We start from the raw sequence: 24476 nt of genomic DNA, 5'->3' as shown, positions 1-24476 counted from the left end.
TTTTATTGTGTTTTGTGGATAGATAGAGAGCAATCATTTCGTGTTATGCTCTCCTCATCCCCAGAACCTTGGATTCCTGAGATCCCATCGCAGCCCCTTCTTCCATGAAGTGAGGCACTGGAACACTAATTAAGAAAAGTAGGGGGAAAATAAGACCCCAGAGTTTTCTAATACAGAGAAAATGCAATTAGCGCACATCTGGGCCTCCGTACAGAGACACCGCTGTGGCTTTGTGGTGTCTGGAAGCCGTGGAGATGTCCTAGATTAAGTCTAAAGGAATCACCGTCTTCCCAATCCGTCGTAACCCTTTACGCGCTATCACACATATTACGATTTCTAAACCTGCAATGCCCGATCCCTAACACACCATAAACCAGGTTTTTCAGTGAGGGCCGGTGTGTAGTGTTACCCGACTTTGTATTTTGTATCGAGCTGTTAAATCACACTCCAGTCACATCCAGAGCTGCATTTAGTAATTTGCCACTTGCACGGCTCATCCATGTTTGCTCCAATCACATCTAAATCTTCGTTCAGGATCTTGCTATTTGCCGTTTGAGATCTATGTATGGTGCACGGACAGACGCTCCATGTTCAGTCACTCCAAGTTCATACATGCTTACTCAGAAGTGCATGTGTAGTGAATGGGAGGTGGGAGAAAGCGGCTGTCTGACCCCCACCGTCAGCTGGTTATTTCTCAGAGAACATGATCAAGTGGTTGATGCATCTGGCGTTGGGGGGTATCTATGATGCCACCCATGCACATTAGTTGGTTATCTGAAACCATCAATGTTGATCGGCTTATTACACATCTGTAGGACAAGGTTTTCAGTGCTTCATGTTGTTTACAGACTTTGATCCACCAGGGGCAGCAGAGAGCTGTGTATCTGAGAATAGAAAACCAGCCTCGCAGCTTTGTATGTGACCAGAGTATAATTCATAATGAAGCTCATGCACAGTATTCTTTATGCATTGAATTCACTGTGATAATATTTTTGCACCTAGAACAAGATGCCGGTCTGGACGCCCTCTCGTCTATCATCGCCCGTCAGAAGCAGATGGGTTACGATATTGGGAACGAACTGGATGAACAAAACGGTGAGTACCAGAGAATCGGTTTATATGTGTGCAGAGAATGGCAAGTGATCACATTGTAACACCATGGTGACTTCAAGGGCTTGAAAAGTGACACACACACGTGCAGTCCTAAAGTGTCACTTTCCTTTCCTCCACTCCTCCTACTCAATAACGTGCAATAAACATCAAAATGCATCCTAATTCATCCTAGCATATAGAGTATATGGAAACTGAGCTACATGCTGAAGGGACTAACATTCAGACATAAGAATTATATATATAATTCAATGCATTATTGTCTAAAACTTTGACAAACTCTTTACAAAAACCTATATGCCTTATTGTGGGTGCTGAGCCTGCTGGCTGATATCACAGGTCTGTGTAATGTGCCAGCTGGGTACTAGACATCAAGACTGGACTTGCCCAGCTACTAACTTAGCTTCCCGATATTCAGATACAGTAAGGCACAATTATGTTACATAATTACAGAGTCCGAAAACAATAAACAGACACATGTAACAAAACTTTGGTGAAAAGGAGATATTGGAAATTAACACAACATGTCTGAATAAATGGAAGTGAATGGTTATGGCCAAAAAAAAACTAGATTCAGGTAGTTGAGCAGATGGATTATTATGGAAATAAACAAAAGATTACAAATTGCCCCAATTTTTTTTTTCTTCCTTAGCCCTGACCTGAACACCAGACACCACTGACCCTCACTGTTCTTTAAATTTCTCCCTAATGCAAACCCTCATCTGCAATACTGCAATGAATTACAGGGGAACACTAGGGCCAAAAGGCTGTAACCAAAACTGAACTAGAATAGTAAAAGAGAAAACCACAACAGAGGACGGCACCTCAGGTGATAACGTCGGACTGGTGGAAATGCAACCCAAATACCCTTAACGGGGGCGGGGGGGGGGGGGGGCGGCTCACTTGATGGATACTTTGTATGAAAGTGTTAAACCTACTCAGGGTTAACTGCTGAACTCCTGGGTTGGTTCACAGGTTGATGATTGGGGCCGATTAAGTCAGTGATTTTATCAAAAAGGGAAGAAAACCTGGGTACTAATTGGGTGCTTGCACAAAAAACAAGAAGTATCAACACCAGAAAGTGATGCAACTCCAAAACGAAAAATGAACCTGAATTTATTGACAGCACTGAGGGTGCTGTCCCACGTTGCGTTTGCAAACGCAGACGCAGACAAAACCGCGCCCACCAGGGCGGTCCGCGGTCCGATCGCATCGGCGTTTCTATGGAACGTGGGACAGCGCCCTAAAAGGCAATTATTTTGGGTTGTATGTCCGATTTGATACCTGTTTCTTGTTGTACACCCTTCCTCAGATAATGGACAGTGTCGTGTTTAGGGTTTTAGTTTTCATTTGGAGTGGAATCACTATCTGATGTTGGTACTTCTTGTGGTGTTGGTGCCCCAATTTTTGTTGCAAATCATACACAAGGATAGGAAGGATCATTGAGTTTGTGGATAATGTCGCGGTCTTGACATGACATGACAGAGGTGATTGTATGATTTGTATGATTTCCATCTGTTACCAACAAAAACTACAGCTTATCCAGCAAGAAACAAACCCAAACACAGCCATGTAGGGGGAAAATATTATGTACATTTGAATACATTTATTATGAGTCTTGAAATGTGGTCGTATGAAAACTTTTTTTTTTTTTTGCAGTGTTCACCTCATAAAGTCAAAAGAACTTTAAAAATAATGCACAACTTTGTTGTCTCCAGGATTGAAATGTAATTTAATCCAATGAACACTGTAAAATATTTGTAAAACTTTAAAAACAACAAAAAAAAAAAGTGTCAGAATTGCATTTTTTCCCAGTTCAGGTTTAATAGAATTTATTGACGAACTTTTATTTACCCCCAAAAACCTACAGAAACAAGCCCTCACATGTTATAGATGAACGAAAGGTGGGCGAAGAGTAAAACTTACAAAAAGCTTTTGGATATCTTATTTAATACAGGCTGCTTGCCTGTTAATTGAGGGTCTTGCTCACTTGAGCTTTCAATCTATGAGCAGCAAATTAAAATTGTAAAATGTGATAAGTATAAAATAGATTATATACTTTTTTTGTTTTTCCTATAGTGCAGCTGCAAAAAATACCCCAAAATTTAATGACTTAAGAATTTAAAATATGGGCGGCATGGTGGCTGAGTGATTAATACTTCTGCTTTGTAGTGCTGGAGTCCTAGGTTCGAATCCCACCCAGTGCAACATCTGCAAATAGTTTGTATGTCTGTGTTTGCGTGGGTTTCCTTCCGGGTCCTCCGGTTTTCTCCCACACTCCAAAAAACATACTGTTAGGTTGATTAGATTGTGAGCCCCATGGGGACAGGGACCAATTTGGCAAGCTCTGTGCAGTGCTGCGTAACCTGTGTGGGCTATATAAATAAAGAATTATTATTATTATTATTATAAATCTTATATGTAGTGTAGAAAAATACAAAAAAAAAAAAATCTCCATACACCACAGAAAAAAGTAAATTAACAGTAAATGTAACAAAGGCAAAACAAAAAAAACCATCAAAAAGCAATTGTAAATGTTTCTAATGGAAGCCAAGGAGTTCACGTTAATGTAACGGTCGGTATGATGTCATCGCTATGATGTCACTCTCAAACAAACCCTTGGTTTACAGAGAGTGGAGATTCTCACCGTCTTCCCTGAATCGCGTCGTCCGCTCATTGCTTTGGCCGCTTGCTCTTTTCTTGTCAAGTGGCTGATATTTGCAAGGTGCTTTGTCCTGCGCTGGGTCAAGCAGACAAGAAAACAAATCATTTCCTCGACCCGCTGTAAGAAAAAAAAAAAACGGGAAGGTTTTTCTTCTCTTTTTTGTTTTTTTTTTCTCCTTGTCTTTTCTCGAACCCTGCCAAAAGCGACACATCTCTGAATGTAAATATTTGTCTCTTGTGAGAACCGCGCTCTGACAAAACAAACACTAAAAGAAGGGAGAGAATATTCAATAAACCGGCGCTGGGGCCCCACTAAACCCTCCAGTTGATGGACGTTGCAAAGATGCCAGCGGGGTGAGGTTACTAAGCGGTGCTCGGTTACAGGCCAGACAGGATAATCACCTAGAAGTACATAGATAGCAGCGGGTATGTAATATACAGTCACAGACAGACGGGGACAAAAACCAACCCCCACTAAATGTGCCCCCCTCCTGTGAAGTGCATGAAATAGACCTATCAATCTACATGACCTCCATCATATGCCTGAGGTTAGAGGGGACTACTACAATCAGAGATGAGCAGTAATGAGTCGCACATCTTGCCCTCGGACCACTGGGAGTCACAACTTTGTGGCTATCCTCTACCATAACCCGACCTAGCCGGCCGCCCCTCGTTACCTGGATAAAAATTGATAATTGCCAACAATACTACAGACAGTCCCCAGGTTATAAACAAGTTAGATTCCTTGGGTGTGTTCTTAAGTTGAATTTGTATGTAAGTCGAAACTGTGTACTTTATAATTGATGATCCAGACAAAAAAAAATTTTTTGTCCTTGTGACAAATGGAGTTTTAAAATTTTTTTTGCTGTAATGGGACCAAGGATTATCCATAAAGGTTCATTACAGACACCTTATAGCCGATCATTGCAGCCTGGGACTATAGTAACATCCAGAGAGGTCACCAGACATCACAGTGGGCAGAGGAGTCTGTCTTTAACTAGGGGTCATCTGTAAGTTGGCTGTCCTTAAGTAGGGGACCGCCTGTAATTCGCTTTTGTCGCGTCCGACATCCAACTATTTAATGATCACTAGTAAATGTTTATGTGACGCTTGGGCAACGCAGGCTTGTGCCGTTCCAGAACTAGTCCACGTCATCCAGAGAAGCTCAAGTCCAAATAAACATGAAATGGGTCCAGAGAGGCGTGGGCAGAGTTCACATTCCCTGTAAATGTTCATTTTAAACCCATTTCAGGATTTCTTTCTTCCAGAAGATATATAAATTTATATTTTCAGTTCCCTTAAATTCGGGGAAATGCTTATTGTCCTTCTAAACCCTGACCCATGTCATTGTAGGTGAAGTAAAATAAATACAATATGTTTGAGGTTCCTGGCCAGTTGGGTCACACCCCAGAGTTCTTAGTTCTGTTGTGTCGCTGTATACAATCTTCAGAGATTCCCTAATGACTGGTACGGTGCCAAGTGACGTAAGGCGGGTGTGGTGCCAATATTTGTAGAGGGCTCTAGAACTTAACCAGGTAATTATAGGCCTGTAAGTCACTTGTTGAGAAGCGCCTGGGGTACTAGTAGATCATGGATTAAATAACAGCACAATGTCAATCAGCTGCCTCTAAAGCCAGCAAGATCTTGTCATGTATCAGAAGAGGTCTGGACTCTTGGGATGTTACCCTGTACAAGGCATTGGTTCGGCCTCACCTGGAGTATGCTGTTCAGTTCTGGGCTCCGGTCCATAAAAAGGAGGTGCTGGAGAGGGGATACCGAAGAGCCCCAACACTGATAAGGGATATGGAGGGCCTCGGTTATGAGGAAAGATTAAAACAACTTGATTTATTTAGTCTGGAAAAGAGACGACTACGAGGGGACATGATTAATTTATATAAATATATGAATGGTCCATACAAAAAATATGGTGGTTAGTTGTTCCAGATGTAATCAAATCAAAAGACGAGGGGGCACTGTCTCCGTCTGGACAAAACAAGGTTTAATCACCAGAGACGACAGGGCTTTTTTACTATGAGAACTATCAATCTGTGGAATAGCCAAGCTCAGGCGCAGGTCACAGCAGGGACAGCAGAGAGCTTCAAGAGGGGGTCTAGATGCCTTTTTACATTTAAATAACATTGGTTGTTTCCCCTAAATCCCTTCCTCATCCAATCCCTTCCCTTCCTTGGTTGAACTTGATAAACATGTGTCTTTTTTTACGCGTTTCAGACAAATGAATGTCCTTAATCGTGACAACAGACCTGTACAGCTGGGTGGGGTTATACACTATTGTAATCAAATACGTCATGGTCAGCTGCACGGGTATGATACAAAAGAGAAACAATATATAATGATACAGAATCAGCATGAATAATACTATGGGGGTTGCCTAAAGGTCTTTTTTTGCCCATTTTTGATCCCCAGTGCCTCTATCTCTGCATAGTGCCCTGCAGGGGAGTGGAGTTTGTGACGTCGGAGTCGTGCTAAAAAGGACATATATGTATATTATTAAAAAAAAAAGTTGGTTCTCTTCTTGATACAAGGATTTAGGCCAGGGATTGGTCGGCATTTATTGGTGCAACAAGGGCCACATTGTCATTCTGCTCAACTTTAAGGGTCCACATCAGTAACCAGCACCCTAAATGCACCAACAACCACAGTACAGCACAAAATGCCAACCCAGAAATGATGAACAATACAGCACTGAATACCACCCCAGAATACAAATACAGCATTCAGAGCATATAATAACAGTGAAGACCCCCAGTGTAGACAACTACAAATACTGGAGACCCTGGATGAGACAAATACTAAAGGCCCCCTCAGACAAGTCCTCTCTTCTCCTCACTACATTTTCTTCACTTCTCCATGTGCCGCTCTGCTCTGTGCCCTGTACTGGTTGTATGACCTAGCAACAGGACCCAGAGCAGAACTGTGCCAAGAGCAGGAGAGGAACTGGGAGTGGTGCAGTACAGCTGACAAGTACTTACCTCTCCTGGGTCCTGACATCGGAGCATACCACCAGTGTCATGAGTCAGGACACCGAGTGGAGCAGCAGGAGAGGACTGCGGAGCAGTGAGGACTTCTCTGCAGTACTCGCCTCTACCCTGCCTTTTACACCAATGATCTGCTATCAGGTATGGAAGCTCCCATTGGACTATGACTGTCAGTAGGGTGCGGGACACAATTTGAAGTTTGTCAGACTGCATGTGACCTGTCATAGTGGGTTATGCACCCCTTTTCCGGGCTTTTAGTGGAGGTGAATGAGGTTGCTCTTTATGCACATGCTCCTCCACTACAGATCAGAGGGAAAAAATGGAACTGAGAACTTGGCTCTGGAGTGAGAATCGTGTAGTCTAAGTCAGTGACCATTTTGGTGGTGCTGGAGTCAGAACAATTGAGGAGTTGGTTGTTTGACTTTCTGACTCCAAAGCCCTGGTGCTCTATGTCCTCTTAGGGCAAGAAAAGCTAAGCCAGTGCTGCACCAAAATGCTCATTGGTATATAAACAAAATATTCCTGTGCATGCAGACCACAAAGAAAGATATTTTTATGATTCAGGACGCCTCGCCTACAAATAGAGGATTTAACCTAATAGTGGGTTTATATATGACTCCTATCCAAGGGTCAAAATTTACCTTGGAAACTGATAAAATGGATATGTTTGCCATCCAGGGGTCTGGGGAAAAAAAAAAAGTTGACAACCCCCCCCTCCCTCCTCCCATTGAGTCCCTCTTTGTATGGAGGACCATGATTGTCCAGGATTTTTAATGAGAACAGTGTCATACTTCAATTTGCCAACGGTGGCGCTGCAGGGGAACGGAATACACACTCCCAGGTTCCACCATAGATCGTCTTGCCTTAGAACGACTCATTGGGGCACATTTACTTACCCGTCCCGTCGCGATCCCGCAGTGCGTTGTCCAACGAGGATTCGGGTCTTCCGCAATTCCCTAAGATCGTGCGTCCAATTTCCTGCATCTGTCGCTCCCCCGCCTCAGGTCCGCCGGAGTTCACCTTCTTCTTCCTGGTGCATGTGAGTGCTGATAAATTCCGCGGTTTATCCGAATCAGTCGGGTTCTCCGAAGTCCACGCCCCCTGATTTGTGTTGCATGCAAGCCAGCACCCATACGACACAATCCGATCGCGTGCGCCAAAAACCCGGGGCAATTCAGGGCAAAACGGAAAAGTACTGTGAAACCCGAAAATGCGGCGTTCGGACCCTTAGTAAATGTGCCCCATGAAAAGTGATCATTCAAAGTAGTCAACCCCTGAACGATTTAAAGGGTGTTTACATTGCCTATGACTCTTCTGCTCGTGTGACGGCAGACGGTAAACGCCTGACACTTCGTTACTAGTTTCCTTTTTGTAGACTGTTAAACTTGGACTCCAGACAAGCCACGCTGCCCTCTTGCCCTATAGCACAACACTTGGCAGAACTTCTCCCAGGGTCCATGGGACCAAAACAAGTCAAGCAGCGGTAAAAGTTGCAGTAGACGCGCCCAAGGCGTTCGGGAATCCACTGGTGTGATGACGGGGGCAGTGAAGGTTCAGGCTGCGGAGAGAATGGCATAGTCGAAGAAGAATGTTTGGCCGGGGGGTTATGACGATTCTCGAACCACGCAAAGGAAGAGGGGATTATTTTCCGATTGGGATGAGGTTTTATAGGCGCAGCGATGAGAACTTGGGCCGCGACGTCTTGATGGCTTGTCGTGCGAGGTCACAATTCCTTAGACTACGAATTGTTTTGGGTGGGACGGAGAGATAAAGGCGTGTTGTACGGACCTCATTCCCGGGCCTCGCATGCCTCCAGCACTAATAAGGTTGCCACTTGGCTCGGCATTAGAGGGAGGAATCCGCCAGCTACACTTGCCACCTGGCTCCACATTTCCACATCAGATCCAGCCGGTCAAAGCTTCACATCTGGATGGGAACATTTTTAAAGGTTTCTATCAGACAGGGGCCTGGTTCTGCATCTCTCATTATTCGCTGACGTCCCCCCGAGAAAGTCTGGTTGTCGTTGGGAGAGTAATAAAGCGTGAGGAAGAAGGGCCGAGTGAGCAGCCATATTTCACTGACATCATCTCATGGCGGACAGGCCACCAGTGTACTCTGAGAGGTGCAAAACGACCCTGACCCTCACGTGTCAAAGCAGACGCCACCTTAATATTTTGCCTTGAAATACTTAGATATTTTGCTGCGGAGGATAATATAAAACGCTCAGATTTTGACCATAAAAATTAACAAACTATTTTCCTGAAATATTTTCCTTCTACTATGTAACTTTCCGTCTTCAACCCTGAGCTGCACTTACTATGCTGCTGCTGGTGCAGTCACTGTGTACATACATGACATTACTTATCCTGTACTGATCCTGAGTTACATCCTGTATTATACCCCAGAGCTTCACTCACTATTCTGCTGCTGGGGCAGTCACTGTGTACATACATGACATTACTTATCCTGTACTGATCCTGAGTTACATCCTGTATTATACCCCAGAGCTGCACTCACTATTCTGCTGCTGGTGCAGTCACTGTGTACATACATGACATTACTTATCCTGTACTGATCCTGAGTTACATCCTGTATTATACTCCAGAGCTGCACTCCCTATTCTGCTGCTGGTGCAGTCACTGTGTACATACATGACATTACTTATCCTGTACTGATCCTGAGTTACATCCTGTATTATACTCCAGAGCTACACTCACTATTCTGCTGCTGGTGCAGTCACTGTGTACATACATGACATTACTTATCCTGTACTGATCCTGAGTTACATCCTGTATTATACCCCAGAGCTGCACTCACTATTCTGCTGCTGGTGCAGTCACTGTGTACATACATGACATTACTTATCCTGTACTGATCCTGAGTTACATTCTGTATTATACTCCAGAGCTGCACTCACTATTCTGCTGCTGGTGCAGTCACTGTGTACATACATGACATTACTTATCCTGTACTGATCCTGAGTTACATCATGTATTATACTCCAGAGCTGCACTCACTATTCTGCTGGTGCAGTCACTGTGTACATACATGACATTACTTATCCTGTACTGATCCTGAGTTACATCCTGTATTATACTCCAGAGCTGCACTCACTATTCTGCTGGTGCAGTCACTGTGTACATACATGACATTACTTATCCTGTACTGATCCTGAGTTACATCCTGTATTATACTCCAGAGCTGCACTCACTATTCTGCTGGTGCAGTCACTGTGTACATACATGACATTACTTATCCTGTACTGATCCTGAGTTACATCCTGTATTATACCCCAGAGCTGCACTCACTATTCTGCTGCTGGTGCAGTCACTGTGTACATACATGACATTACTTATCCTGTACTGATCCTTAGTTACATCCTGTATTATACCCCAGAGCTGCACTCACTATTCTGCTGCTGGTGCAGTCACTGTGTACATACATGACATTACTTATCCTGTACTGATCTTGAGTTACATCCTGTATTATACTCCAGAGCTGCACTCACTATTCTGCTGCTGGTGCAGTCACTGTGTACATACATGACATTACTTATCCTGTACTGATCCTGAGTTACATCCTGTATTATACCCCAGAGCTGCACTCACTATTCTGCTGCTGGTGCAGTCACTGTGTACATACATGACATTACTTATCCTGTACTGATCCTTAGTTACATCCTGTATTATACCCCAGAGCTGCACTCACTATTCTGCTGCTGGTGCAGTCACTGTGTACATACATGACATTACTTATCCTGTACTGATCCTGAGTTACATCCTGTATTATACTCCAGAGCTGCACTCACTATTCTGCTGCTGGTGCAGTCACTGTGTACATACATGACATTACTTATCCTGTACTGATCCTGAGTTACATCCTGTATTATACCCCAGAGCTGCACTCACTATTCTGCTGCTGGTGCAGTCACTGTGTACATACATGACATTACTTATCCTGTACTGATCCTGAGTTACATCCTGTATTATACCCCAGAGCTGCACTCACTATTCTGCTGCTGGTGCAGTCACTGTGTACATACATGACATTACTTATCCTGTACTGATCCTGAGTTACATCCTGTATTATCCCCAGAGCTGCACTCACTATTCTGCTGCTGGTACAGTCACTGTGTACATACATGACATTACTTATCCTGTACTGATCCTGAGTTACATCCTGTATTATACCCCAGAGCTGCACTCACTATTCTGCTGCTGGTGCAGTCACTGTGTACATACATGACATTACTTATCCTGTACTGATCCTGAGTTACATCCTGTATTATACCCCAGAGCTGCACTCACTATTCTGCTGCTGGTGCAGTCACTGTGTACATACATGACATTACTTATCCTGTACTGATCCTGAGTTACATCCTGTATTATCCCCAGAGCTGCACTCACTATTCTGCTGCTGGTACAGTCACTGTGTACATACATGACATTACTTATCCTGTACTGATCCTGAGTTACATCCTGTATTATACTCCAGAGCTGCACTCACTATTCTGCTGGTGCAGTCACTGTGTACATACATGACATTACTTATCCTGTACTGATCCTGAGTTACATCCTGTATTATACCCCAGAGCTGCACTCACTATTCTGCTGCTGGTGTAGTCACTGTGTACATACATGACATTACTTATCCTGTACTGATCCTGAGTTACATCCTCTTAAAAATCTTTGAGCTTGTAAATAATGAATAGAGGAAAACAGCCCAAAGTCTCTATGATCATAGGGACGGGATGTAATTTGGGCAGACTATCGTGGGGCAATAGTAAAAAATAAAAAAACCTTTGCTGTGTGGTACATGATTAAAGCAATGATTAAGCTTAGCAACGGCAAACATAAAAACAGCAGAACATAATTCCAGTGACTAGCAGCGGCATATTTCCCACATGTTACTGGTGATGACCCCTGAGTACTGGGATGTATCTTTTATATTCGCCCAAAATGAAAGAAGATCCTCAGCAATTCTGAACGCAATGTTTGTGAAGTGTTTGGCTGCAAATGTTCCACTTTTCTGGTTCATTGAGAAGTGATTAGTGTAGGGAGTCCATGTGTCTGACAGACTCCAAGAGCTGAAATCAGAGGGATATTCACTAGAATGAGTCAGGCCTAGATTACTGTTGGCCAATACCACCAGTTGTAGCAGGACCAGTAACCCAGGCTGACCAGGACATTTGTTGGGGGCTCCCCAGATTTCAACATGACAGTGGTATAATATAGTATGTTACTCAGATCAGTACAGGGTAAGTAATGTCATGTATATACACAGTGACTGCACCAGCAGCAGAATAGTGAGTGCAGCTCGGGAGTATAATACAGGATGTAACTCAGGATCAGTACAGGATAAGTAATGTCATGTATGTACACAGTGACTGCACCAGCAGCAGAATAGTGAGTGCAGCTCTGGAGTATAATACAGGATGTAACTGAGGATCAGTACAGGATAAGTAATGTCATGTATGTACACAGTGACTGCACCAGCAGCAGAATAGTGAGTGCAGCTCTGGGGTATAATACAGGATGTAACTCAGGATCAGTACAGGATAAGTAATGTCATGTATGTACACAGTGACTGCACCAGCAGCAGAATAGTGAGTGCAGCTCTGGAGTATAATACAGGATGTAACTCAGGATCAGTACAGGATAAGTAATGTCATGTATGTACACAGTGACTGCACCAGCAGCAGAATAGTGAGTGCAGCTCTGGAGTATAATACAGGATGTAACTCAGGATCAGTACAGGATAAGTAATGTCATGTATGTACACAGTGACTGCACCAGCAGCAGAATAGTGAGTGCAGCTCTGGGGTATAATACAGGATGTAACTCAGGATCAGTACAGGATAAGTAATGTCATGTATATACACAGTGACTGCACCAGCAGCAGAATAGTGAGTGCAGCTCTGGAGTATAATACAGGATGTAACTCAGGATCAGTACAGGATAAGTAATGTCATGTATGTACACAGTGACTGCACCAGCAGCAGAATAGTGAGTGCAGCTCTGGGGTATAATACAGGATGTAACTCAGGATCAGTACAGGATAAGTAATGTCATGTATGTACACAGTGACTGCACCAGCAGCAGAATAGTGAGTGCAGCTCTGGAGTATAATACAGGATGTAACTCAGGATCAGTACAGGATAAGTAATGTCATGTATGTACACAGTGACTGCACCAGCAGCAGAATAGTGAGTGCAGCTCTGGGGTATAATACAGGATGTGACTCAGGATCAGTACAGGATAAGTAATGTCATGTATGTACACAGTGGGGCAAATTTACTTACCCGGCCCATTCGCGATCCAGCGGCGCGTTCTCTGCTCTGGATTCGGGTCCGGCCGGGATTCATGAAGGGAGTTCCTCCGCCGTCCACCAGGTGGCGCTGCTGCGCTGAAAATCATCTCCACGCGCCGGAATGCACCACCTCGGACCAGGTGAAGGTAAGCGGTCACCAAGCGACACTTTTTCGGGTTTTAAATGCGGCGGTTTTTCCGAATACGTCGGGTTTTCGTTCGGCCACGCCCCCCGATTTCCGTCGCGCGCATGCCGGCGCCGATGCGCCACAATCCGATCGCGTGCGACACAATCCCGGGGCAATTCAGGTACAATCGGCGCAAATCGGAAATATTCGGGTAACACGTCGGGAAAACGCGATTCGGGCCCTTAGTAAATGACCCCCAGTGACTGCACCAGCAGCAGAATAGTGAGTGCAGCTCTGGAGTATAATACAGGATGTAACTCAGGATTAGTACAGGATAAGTAATGTCATGTATGTACCCAGTGACTGCACCAGCAGCAGAATAGTGAGTGCAGCTCTGGAGTATAATACAGGATGTAACTCAGGATCAGTACAGGATAAGTAATGTCATGTATGTACACAGTGACTGCACCAGCAGCAGAATAGTGAGTGCAGCTCTGGGGTATAATACAGAATGTAACTCAGGATCAGTACAGGATAAGTAATGTCATGTATGTACACAGTGACTGCACCAGCAGCAGAATAGTGAGTGCAGCTCTGGGGTATAATACAGGATGTAACTCAGGATCAGTAATGGATAAGTAATGTCATGTATGTACACAGTGACTGCACCAGCAGCAGAATAGTGAGTACAGCTCTGGAGTATAATACAGGATGTAACTCAGGATCAGTACAGGATAAGTATTGTGTAAATAGTCTGAATAGTGAGTGCAGCTCTGGGGTATATATATATATATATATATATATATATATATATATATATATATATATATATATATATATATATATATATATATATGTATGTGTGTGTGTGTATATTTGTATATGTTTATCTGTATATTCTGATCCTTATGTAACATGTTGTACCAACAATACCTGCCTGATGAAGGGACCATCGCTGTCCCCAAAGCTTGTAACATCTTATAATTCAGATAACTATTAAAGGGTATCACAATTTACAGAAGGCGACTTAATTTGACTAATTTGACCAGGGATATAATGAGCCGTGCACCGGTGTGACATTACATGACCTGAAATATAAGGAGCCGTGCACCTGTGTGACATCACATAACCAGGGATATAACGAGCCATGCACCTGTGTGACATCACATAACCAGGGATATAACGAGCCGTGCACCTGTGTGACATCACATAACCAGGGATATAACGAGCCGTGCACCTGTGTGACATCACATGACCAGGGATAAAACGAGCCATGCACCTGTGTGACATCCCATGACCAGGGATATAACAAGCTGTGCACCTCTGTGACATCACATGACCAGGGATATAACGAGCCATGCACCTGTGTGACATCACATGACCAGGGATATAACGAGCCATGCACCTGTGTGACATCACATGACCAGGGATATAACGAGCCGTGCACCTGTGTGACATCACATGACCAGGGATATAACCAGCCGTACACCTGTGTGACATCACATGACCAGGGATATAACGAGCCGTGCACCTGTGTGACATCACATGACCAGAGATATAACGAGCCGTGCACCTGTGTGACATCACATGACCAGGGATATAACCAGCCGTACACCTGTGTGACATCACATGACCAGGGATATAACGAGCCGTGCACCTGTGTGACATCACATGACCAGAGATATATAACGAGCCCTGCACCTGTGTGACATCACATGACCAGGGACCAGTTTTTATCCACTTGAAGTAAACGATGACGCTTCCTGTTAAATGACAGCAAGCCGAAATCAAGAAAACCCTAAGGAATGGTTACAGATAGTATTTTGGAAGATTTTATAACTTGTAATTACAGAAACCATCTCAATTACTTTCTGAAAGTGGACAACTCTTTCAACTATATCTGACGGGGCGTCCTATTTTATAATGCAGCAGAGGAGCTACTTCCGTTGTGTTATTTGGTTGTAATATTTGTTTTCCTTTTCTTGCTTTACTCTATTTTTGTACAGTGTAACCTGCATGTACAATTGGCTGCTTTATGCCTTGGGCTTGTTTGCTCGGCCATTGCTGAGAGAAGCGTCATAGTTCCCTGAGCCGCGGTATCATCCGCGGCCGTGACTTGGCATTCTCTTGCTAATTTTCCTTTTTTCGATCTCTGGCATCACCCGTTAAGTGCCCCTTTTTTTTTTCCGAGAACACTCTGAGAACAATACAATGACACGGTGATCCGATCCTTTCCCCTGGCATTGGCTCGGTACGGCTCCTGATTACCTGGCACGGCCAAATCCCAAGAGACGGGGCTCGCGACAAGGAGCTGGAGAAAGGAGAACCTGACCCTTTTTAATTTTTATAATACAACATACAAGTTAGAAAGCAGCCGGGGACAATAGCCGGCTCCATTTAATGCGGACCAAAATAGCAGATTTTGTTCCGTTGACAGATTTCGTATTGAGGATTAGGCTCCGACTGATGCATTTTTAATAGAGCCACGGGTCGCCTTTCTGAACTTGAAGGACTCCTTCCGGGCCTGTTATTTTCCCCGCGCTGTGTGGTTAGATGGCAATTGGATTATATATGTAGAGATCGCAGATGCTTGCCAATAAAAATTAGCCGCACTAATTGAACGAGCTTTGGGGGTGGGGGGGGGTCGGATGGGGTTAATGCAGCAAGACATGTAAAATTCTTCAGAATAAGAAGATAAAGTTATTATGTCACAGCCCTCTGATGACATCATCGATTGCACAAAACTATCCTGGGACACGGAGGAATTTTTGCAGTGTCAAGTTTTTTTTTTTTTTCCTTTTAATGCATGTGTGACCCTAAAGCCGGACCATATGGAAAAGTAAGGAAAGTGTATTACAGCGGATGATATATGGTCGTCTGCCGTGCTCCGTGCGAGATCTAGCAGGATGAGTGGGGGGAGGACTGGAGGTTACTATTTATGTTCTTTACCTTCTTTAGTCTAACTATAGATTTGTCAAGCTGTTTAATAGCAGCCGTCTCATAGTGCCGGTGATGTATGGGAATGGTTACTAAGTACAACAGCGATGGAAGAATGTCTAATCACATTGTATGGAAATTACAGGACTGTTGGTAATACTTTGGTGATATATCAATGATACATTTGCACTTGGAGTACAGGAGAGGGACACGCTGACACTTGGGGGGGACAGGACAGGGACACGCTGACACTTGGGGGGGACAGGACAGGGACACGCTGACACTTGGGGGGGACAGGACAGGGACACGCTGACACTTGGGGGGACAGGACAGGGACACGCTGACACTTGGGGGGGACAGGACAGGGACACGCTGACACTTGGGGACAGGACAGGGAAACGCTGACACTTGGGGGGAAAGGACAGGGACACGCTGACACTTGGGGGACAGGACAGGGACACGCTGACACTTGGGGGGACTGGACAGGGACACGCTGACACTTGGGGGGACAAGACAGGGACACGCTGACACTTGGGGGACAGGACAGGGACACGCTGACACTTGGGGGGACAAGACAGGGACACGCTGACACTTGGGGGGACAGGACAGGGACACGCTGACACTTGGGGGACAGGACAGGGACACGCTGACACTTGGGGACAGGATAGGGACACGCTGACACTTGGGGGACAGGACAGGGACACGCTGACACTTGGGGGACAGGACAGGGACACGCTGACACTTGGGGGACAGGACAGGGACATGCTGACACTTGGGGGACAGGACAGGGACACGCTGACACTTGGGGGACAGGGACACGCTGACACTTGGGGGACAGGACAGGGGCACGCTGACACTTGGGGGACAGGACAGGGACACGCTGACACTTGGGGGGGACAGGACAGGGACACGCTGACACTTGGGGGACAGGACAGGGACACGCTGACACTTGGGGGACAGGACAGGGACACGCTGACACTTGGGGGACAGGACAGGGACACGCTGACACTTGGGGGACAGGACAGGGACACGCTGACACTTGGGGGGACAGGACAGGGACACGCTGACACTTGGGGGACAGGACAGGGACACGCTGACACTTGGGGGGACAAGACAGGGACACGCTGACACTTGGGGGACAGGACAGGGACACGCTGACACTTGGGGGGACAAGACAGGGACACGCTGACACTTGGGGGGACAGGACAGGGACACGCTGACACTTGGGGGGACAGGACAGGGACACGCTGACACTTGGGGGACAGGACAGGGACACGCTGACACTTGGGGGACAGGACAGGGACACGCTGACACTTGGGGGACAGGACAGGGACACGCTGACACTTGGGGGACAGGACAGGGACGCGCTGACACTTGGGGGACAGGGACACGCTGACACTTGGGGGACAGGACAGGGGCACGCTGACACTTGGGGGACAGGACAGGGACACGCTGACACTTGGGGGGGACAGGACAGGGACACGCTGACACTTGGGGGGGACAGGACAGGGACACGCTGACACTTGGGGGACAGGACAGGGACACGCTGACACTTGGGGGACAGGACAGGGACACTCTGACACTTGGGGGGACAGGACAGGGACACGCTGACACTTGGGGGACAGGACAGGGACACGCTGACACTTGGGGGGACAAGACAGGGACACGCTGACACTTGGGGGACAGGACAGGGACACGCTGACACTTGGGGGGACAAGACAGGGACACGCTGACACTTGGGGGGACAGGACAGGGACACGCTGACACTTGGGGGGACAGGACAGGGACACGCTGACACTTGGGGGGACAGGACAGGGACACGCTGACACTTGGGGGACAGGACAGGGACACGCTGACACTTGGGGGGACAGGACAGGGACACGCTGACACTTGGGGGGACAGGACAGGGACACGCTGACACTTGGGGGGACAGGACAGGGACACGCTGACACTTGGGGGGACAGGACAGGGACACGCTGACACTTGGGGGGACAGGACAGGGACACGCTGACACTTGGGGGGACAGGACAGGGACACGCTGACACTTGGGGGACAGGGACACGCTGACACTTGGGGGACAGGACAGGGACACGCTGACACTTGGGGGACAGGACAGGGACACGCTGACACTTGGGGGACAGGACAGGGACAAGCTGAAACTTGGGGGGACAGGACAGGGACACGCTGACACTTGGGGGGACAGGACAGGGACACGCTGACACTTGGGGGGACAGGACAGGGACACGTTGACACTTGGGGGGACAGGACAGGGACACGCTGACACTTGGGGGGACAGGACAGGGACACGCTGACACTTGGGGGACAGGACAGGGACACGCTGACACTTGGGGGACAGGACAGGGACAAGCTGAAACTTGGGGGGACAGGACAGGGACACACTGACACTTGGGGGGACAGGACAGGGACATGCTGACACTTGGGGGACAGGACAGGGACATGCTGACACTTGGGGGACAGGACAGGGACACGCTGACACTTGGGGGGACAGGACGGGGACACGCTGACACTTGGGGGGACAGGACGGGGACACGCTGACACTTGGGGGGACAGGACAGGGACACGCTGACACTTGGGGGACAGGACAGGGACACGCTGATACATAAAATCTGAAGAAGAGATAAAGATGCTGTAATATATATATTATAGCTTCTCCCTCTCAGACCACACCTGTGCGTGGTTTAGTTCCTGATAGTGGCCCCTCTCTTTATCCTCTTTGGTCAAAATCCTGAAATCTGTCAAGAGCTTCTTCTACACAATTATTTGTTGCAAAATATTTCCCAGTGTTTTATGGGGGTCCTGTCTGAACATTAATCTACACAAACCCGTTCTGCTTTACACAGAACTTTTTGGCTAACTCCGTGCGACCTATACGCAGATCCTTTAATGAGATTTTAATTAAAAAGTTTTTATTTGGCTCATAAATACAGGATAAATCAGTGGTATATTGTAAATCCCCGCGTGTAGAAAGGGGGTCAGTCTTACTCTCACCACAAGAACGTTTCCTCAGGAAGGAGAATCGCTCCGGGATTTACGTTACTATATTAGTGGCTCAGAACTTTTAATATTCTACAAGTTTCCTCAGAAGTTCAGTGTCAGCTGAAGCAAATCCTCTGTATCCCCCGTTTGCAGACACCTCGCTGCCTTTAATGAAAGCATAGGATTTGCGTCCATCATATTTTCTGTCCAGCGGTGGCTCGTAAACATCACCTGACAGCCCTAAGCTCGTAACTTTTTGTGTGTGGGTCACTCTATGGGGAAAATGTGGGGAAGCTGATGAGTGATTATAGAATTGCTTCCCAACAAAATTATTAAAATAATATCCGCTGTTATTTGTGACCTTCTTCTTTGATTTGTTTTCTTCTTTAAGGGGTGGTCCATTCTTACTGTCATGACTGATCAGGTATGGGGAGATGAAGCTGGATGTTAGGTAGTACAACTGCTTAAAGAACCATCTTGCATGGATTTGTTTCCTATTTATGATACTCAACCAATGGTAGCCTAGATGTTTCCCCATCAGAGAGCCACTTCCTCCATACTCAGGGTGAATCGAGAAGTGCATTTCCTACTGATAATTTCTTATCGGAGTGGGCTAGGGATAGTGGACCTCCATTGATGTCCAAGTTGGTCTTAAGGTTATGTGGCTGTTAGTCTTCCCACGCCTGTAAGGCGGCCTTAATTGGCAAAGTCTCTGTAAGGAGAGCTCTTACTTTCCAATCCTAGTTAAAACGCTCACCCTCAGCTGAGCCGGTGACGTCACCCCTCTCTCGGGCAGGGGGATGGGACGCAGTAGGCATGGCACGCAGTAGGCATGCATAATTATGAACTGAAAGAGTGGCGGACGACTGTGTGACGTCCACAGGAGAGCCCAGTGCTAATTAGCATATTTAAAAAGTCAATCTTTTAGCATTATACAGGTGTTTCAGGCAAGGTAAACATGTGTCCCAGAGTGCAGGAAGAATGGCCGACCAGCAAGCTTAAAGCTGTTTTTACCCGAGTAAAAGTTAGAAGTTAGGCCCTATCCGTGGATAGGGCCTAACTTGCTGATCGGTGATGGGGAAGGTCATTGATGAGACCCCCACAGATGCCGAAAACGAGGGGGGCCGATGGGGTCCCACGTATTTTCACTGGACCCCTCGTCGCTCCATCAGACTAATGGCGCAGACGGCCGCCCATGACCGTTCTGCTTCATTAATCTCTATGGGGCTGATGGAAATTGCTGAGCGCCGTGCTCTCCAATATCCATCAGCTCCATAGAGATTAATGAAGCAGAACGGTCATGGGCGGCTGTCTGCTCCATTAGTCTGACGGAGTAACGAGGGGTCCGACGGAGGTAAGTGGGACCCCATCCGACTCCTCGTCTTCGGGATCTGTGGGGGTCTCAGCACTGAGACTCCCACTGATCAGCCAGTTAGGCCCTATCCCATTCCTATTAGTAGTTCCTAAGTAGATCCTAAGGATAGGCTACATACTATACGTATATATAAATGGGATGTCACATCCCTGTCCAGACAGTGTGGACTTTTTCCCCTTCATTTTCAAGCAGTAGTATAAACTAAACATCGGAGTAAGAAATACAATAGGTAATCTCCAATTTTTTTCCAATGGGTCCTTTAAATGTGCAGAAATTGTCAACATTGTAGTTGCTCAATTTTTACATTTATATTACTTGGGTTCTAATAAAATGTAGAGTTTTTGGTAAGTGTCCTTTATGCATCATCCGGTCACTGCTGGTAAATGTCCTCCTTTCATAGACTTGAGTTGGCCTTACCTGTATCAAGCAAAATCCGAAAACCCCTGAGATTCCCAGAGATGTTATTCCTTTGGGGCTGCCACACGCAACTTCTGGAAAACTACTTAGCAGAGCACTCAGGACGACCGCACGTGATCCCGGCGTTATCCAAAGATCTGCTATTCCTGAGTGGGTCAGACTAATTAACTCGCGTTGCGCTACTGCAGGAGATTTTTTTCCATAGGTTGTGCCATTCCAGACCCCAGTGATTATTGTCGACTAAATGGCTCCCTGAGGCCTAAATATTTTAACTTTTCTGACACGTTTTGAGACGTTGGCGCTACGTCTGTGAAAGATTTGTTTAGTAGTGAATTCTGGGAAATCTTCCATCCACTCGGAGGGGCACGTCTGGTGCTGTGTACAATTTCCAGGAGTCATTTTCTGTAGACATGATAAACTTTGCGCATCAAAACAAGTGGTAATTACTGTGGTCTGAGGCTCGGGGTAACAAGGGCACGCTTACTTTTATTAGTCTTGGGTTTTGGTTTTGTCTTTTAAGCCAGAGTTTTACTTCTGAAGAATAATATACAAAATTCCTAAGTTTGATTCCACCTAAAGTGTTCTGGAACTCTGCAATGACAGGTCTGAGCTACATGATTCTAAGCGGAATTCTGATTGTTTTCTGTTACTAGAGAGAAGTGGATTGTGGGAGTTCAGATGAGAGGTCACATGTCTGACTACAAACAACAACTTTACCTTGTGTCTGTTTCCAAGGGCAAAAAACAAAGTTTGGAATGCAGCTATGTCCGTAACGTTGGTCAATAACTTGTGGTCTCCGCAAACTTAGTTAAGTTCATTTGGGAGGTGTTCAAGAAAGCAGAGCCCTCAGAGCGTGAGTTTAGGCCCATTGTCTATGAGCATTCACTGAACTGAACCCAGAAGAATTGGACTGACATGCTGAGTTGAGGGATTCTAGCTTCAGTCCATTTAAATGGGTGTTCCCATTTCAGCAAGTTATTGTTTGTATGATGAAAAGTTATACAATTTTCCAATATACTTTCTGTATCGATTCCTCACATTTTGTAGATCTCTGCTTGCTGTCCTGCTATAGAAAGCTTCTATGTTTACTTCCAGTGGACAGAAATCTGACCATGGTCACACAGGTGCAAGGCTCGTTAGTATCATAGAGAGTAATCAGAGCTGTGTGATATAACGAGCGGTGCACCTGTGTGACCATGGTCAGAGTTCTGTACACTGGAAGTAAACAGACGCTTTCTATGGAATGACAGCAAGCAGAGATCTAGAAAATCTGTGAGGAATTGATACAGAAAGTATATTGAAAAATTGTATAACTTTTTATCATACAAACCATAACAATACTTTGCTGTAATGGAAAAAAAACAAATACATTGTATTGAAGGCTTAGCACCTAACCAAGAGAGGCACTGAACAGATAAACACCATATCCATCCTTTTTATTTGATTGGATGAACAAAATCAACCCATTTTATAACGCTTTCACGTGTAGCTTTAATGTTGTGTTACATTGCATACACATAGGGGCACATTTACTTACCCGTCCCATTGACGCTGCCGATCCGGAATGTCCGACGAGGATTCGGGTCTGCCGCCATTAACTAAGATCGTGCGCTTCCCCGCTCAGGTCCGCCGGAGTTCACCTTCTTCTTCCTGGTGCAACTAAGTGCTGATCTTGCCACACAGTTTCATTTTTAAATTCCCGCAGTTTGTCTGAATCAGTCGGGTTGTCCGACGGCCATGCGCCACCATTTTTGTTGCATGAAAGCCGGCGCCGATGCGCCACAATCCGATCGCGTGCGCCAAAAACCCGGGGCAATTCGGCGCGAAACGGAAAAATTATGGAAACCCAATGGAAATGCGCCCAACAGACCCTTAGTAAATGTGCCCCATAAAGTTTACATAAGCATGATGTTAACGTGGCTTTAATTCATTGTTAACTTTTTGTAAACACAATTTGGGGACAGAGACTTAAATAGATTCTTATACATCAGTGCTCATGTGCCGCGTTTTATAAGTTGCCCCGCATTTGGTTCCTATAGCAGGTGTGTGTGTGTGTTCAGGATCCACAGTTAATGTTTGCATCTTAGATGCTGCCCCCTGTTGGTCTGGTGCAGTCATAATGGCAGCACTGTTGCAATTCCCATTTGGAAGTTGCATATTTGTAAAAATTGCTACGCTATTGTATCCATCATATTGTAAACTGCAACCTTTTTGAAAACAAATCAATAACCATCGCATCATATGTGCAGTCCCGGCCAATGGTCTGGTCTGTTCCCAGCGGAAGAGCGGGCTGCGTGATTAATAATTACACATCATCGCGCTGCTCTGCGGCAGCCCCAACACCAGGGCTCTTTAAATCAAAGGCCGTCAAACATTCCTTCGCTTAGGAAAACATGAGCCGGTGCCATTGCTGTAAATGAAAAGTCATAATTTTTCAGCGAAGACCCTCCTGTATTTAACAGGTCAGGCTGTGTAGGACGAGGGGTGAACATTAAGTGTCCACAGATGTTCTTGGAAACGCTGCTCAATTATCCATTTTTTTATAGAACTGGAAGAAATAGAAATACAAGACGTGTTAATAACTCCAATACAGAACCCAATGGTAAGACTCTGTTCACACTGTCGTTATTGTGACGTCCAAGAGCAATGAATGGGTCAGTAAACTAATCCGGACCACGTTATATGCCAGACTGGTCTAGATGGATTGGAATGGAAAATCCAACAGGTGGTTGCTTCTTTTGAATGATTATCTAGTTAATGACCCTTCAGTTTCACCAGCTATTTGATTGACTTCTCCAGAGAGATTTGGGTTTTGCAGGGGGTGCATACGTTTTGGCAGACACTTCTTATGGCCGCTCAATTCTAAAGGAACATGGTAAAATCAACGTCACTGATCCTTCTAGCTCTTGTCTGGAAAACGACACATAAGATACTTGTCCTGTCCCATCCAAACTGAAGGATTTGCCCAAGATAAAAAAATTTGTTGTACGATGTACTATCCTATCCACAAGGGGTTACAAGACGTCCGACCACTTGGACCTGTAGAGATGAAGAGAAAGTGTGAATGGACCACTGGTGGCCATGCATGACCTTCACTCTCTTTCATTCTGCACCAGGAAACCATCCCTGTCGAGAGGGAACACGTGTTTTTGGAGGAACACCCCTTTAATTTGATGTGTATGGCCTGCTTAAGTCCCACACCATTTTACAGTTCAGGACGTGAATTAATTTAGATTTTATTAGAGATAAGTTTAGAAAGGAGGTAGAAAATTCAAGAATAGATCCGTGCTCCTGGCTCTGTGTATTGGTTCTGGTGCCGGAGGCTAATGATAGACCATTATTATATGTAGTCCAGAAAACCCATTCAAACTAACTTGACTCTTCCTGGAGCACTTGGACAGTTTTGTCAGCTTTGGACAGTTCTGATGTGTTTGAAAGACCCAAAAATAGGGCTTAACAGAATTCATGAATGTAATTACTCCTTCAGAACGAGAGACATTGGGGCAGATTTACTTACCCGGTCCATTCGCGATCCAGCGACGTG

The 24476-nt window shown here is 45.7% G+C and overlaps 1 protein-coding gene across 2 annotated transcripts in view; it reads left to right on the top strand.

The window, feature by feature from the left end:
• The window catches only part of STX8 (syntaxin 8), a 134409-nt gene that overhangs the window by 18468 nt on the left and 91465 nt on the right, over nucleotides 1–24476 (top strand). For both annotated transcript variants that reach the window (XM_072113726.1, XM_072113727.1), the window contains one exon: nucleotides 1003–1095. In XM_072113726.1, the coding sequence (XP_071969827.1) occupies nucleotides 1003–1095 (93 nt within the window). The remainder of the gene's footprint in view (nucleotides 1–1002; nucleotides 1096–24476) is intronic.

The sequence above is a fragment of the Engystomops pustulosus genome, chromosome 6, assembly GCF_040894005.1.
Source record: "Engystomops pustulosus chromosome 6, aEngPut4.maternal, whole genome shotgun sequence".
NCBI classification, from domain to species: Eukaryota; Metazoa; Chordata; class Amphibia; order Anura; family Leptodactylidae; genus Engystomops; species Engystomops pustulosus.
The sequence above is the reverse complement of the archived record's forward strand: the minus strand, read 5'-3'. Positions and strand labels throughout refer to the sequence as shown.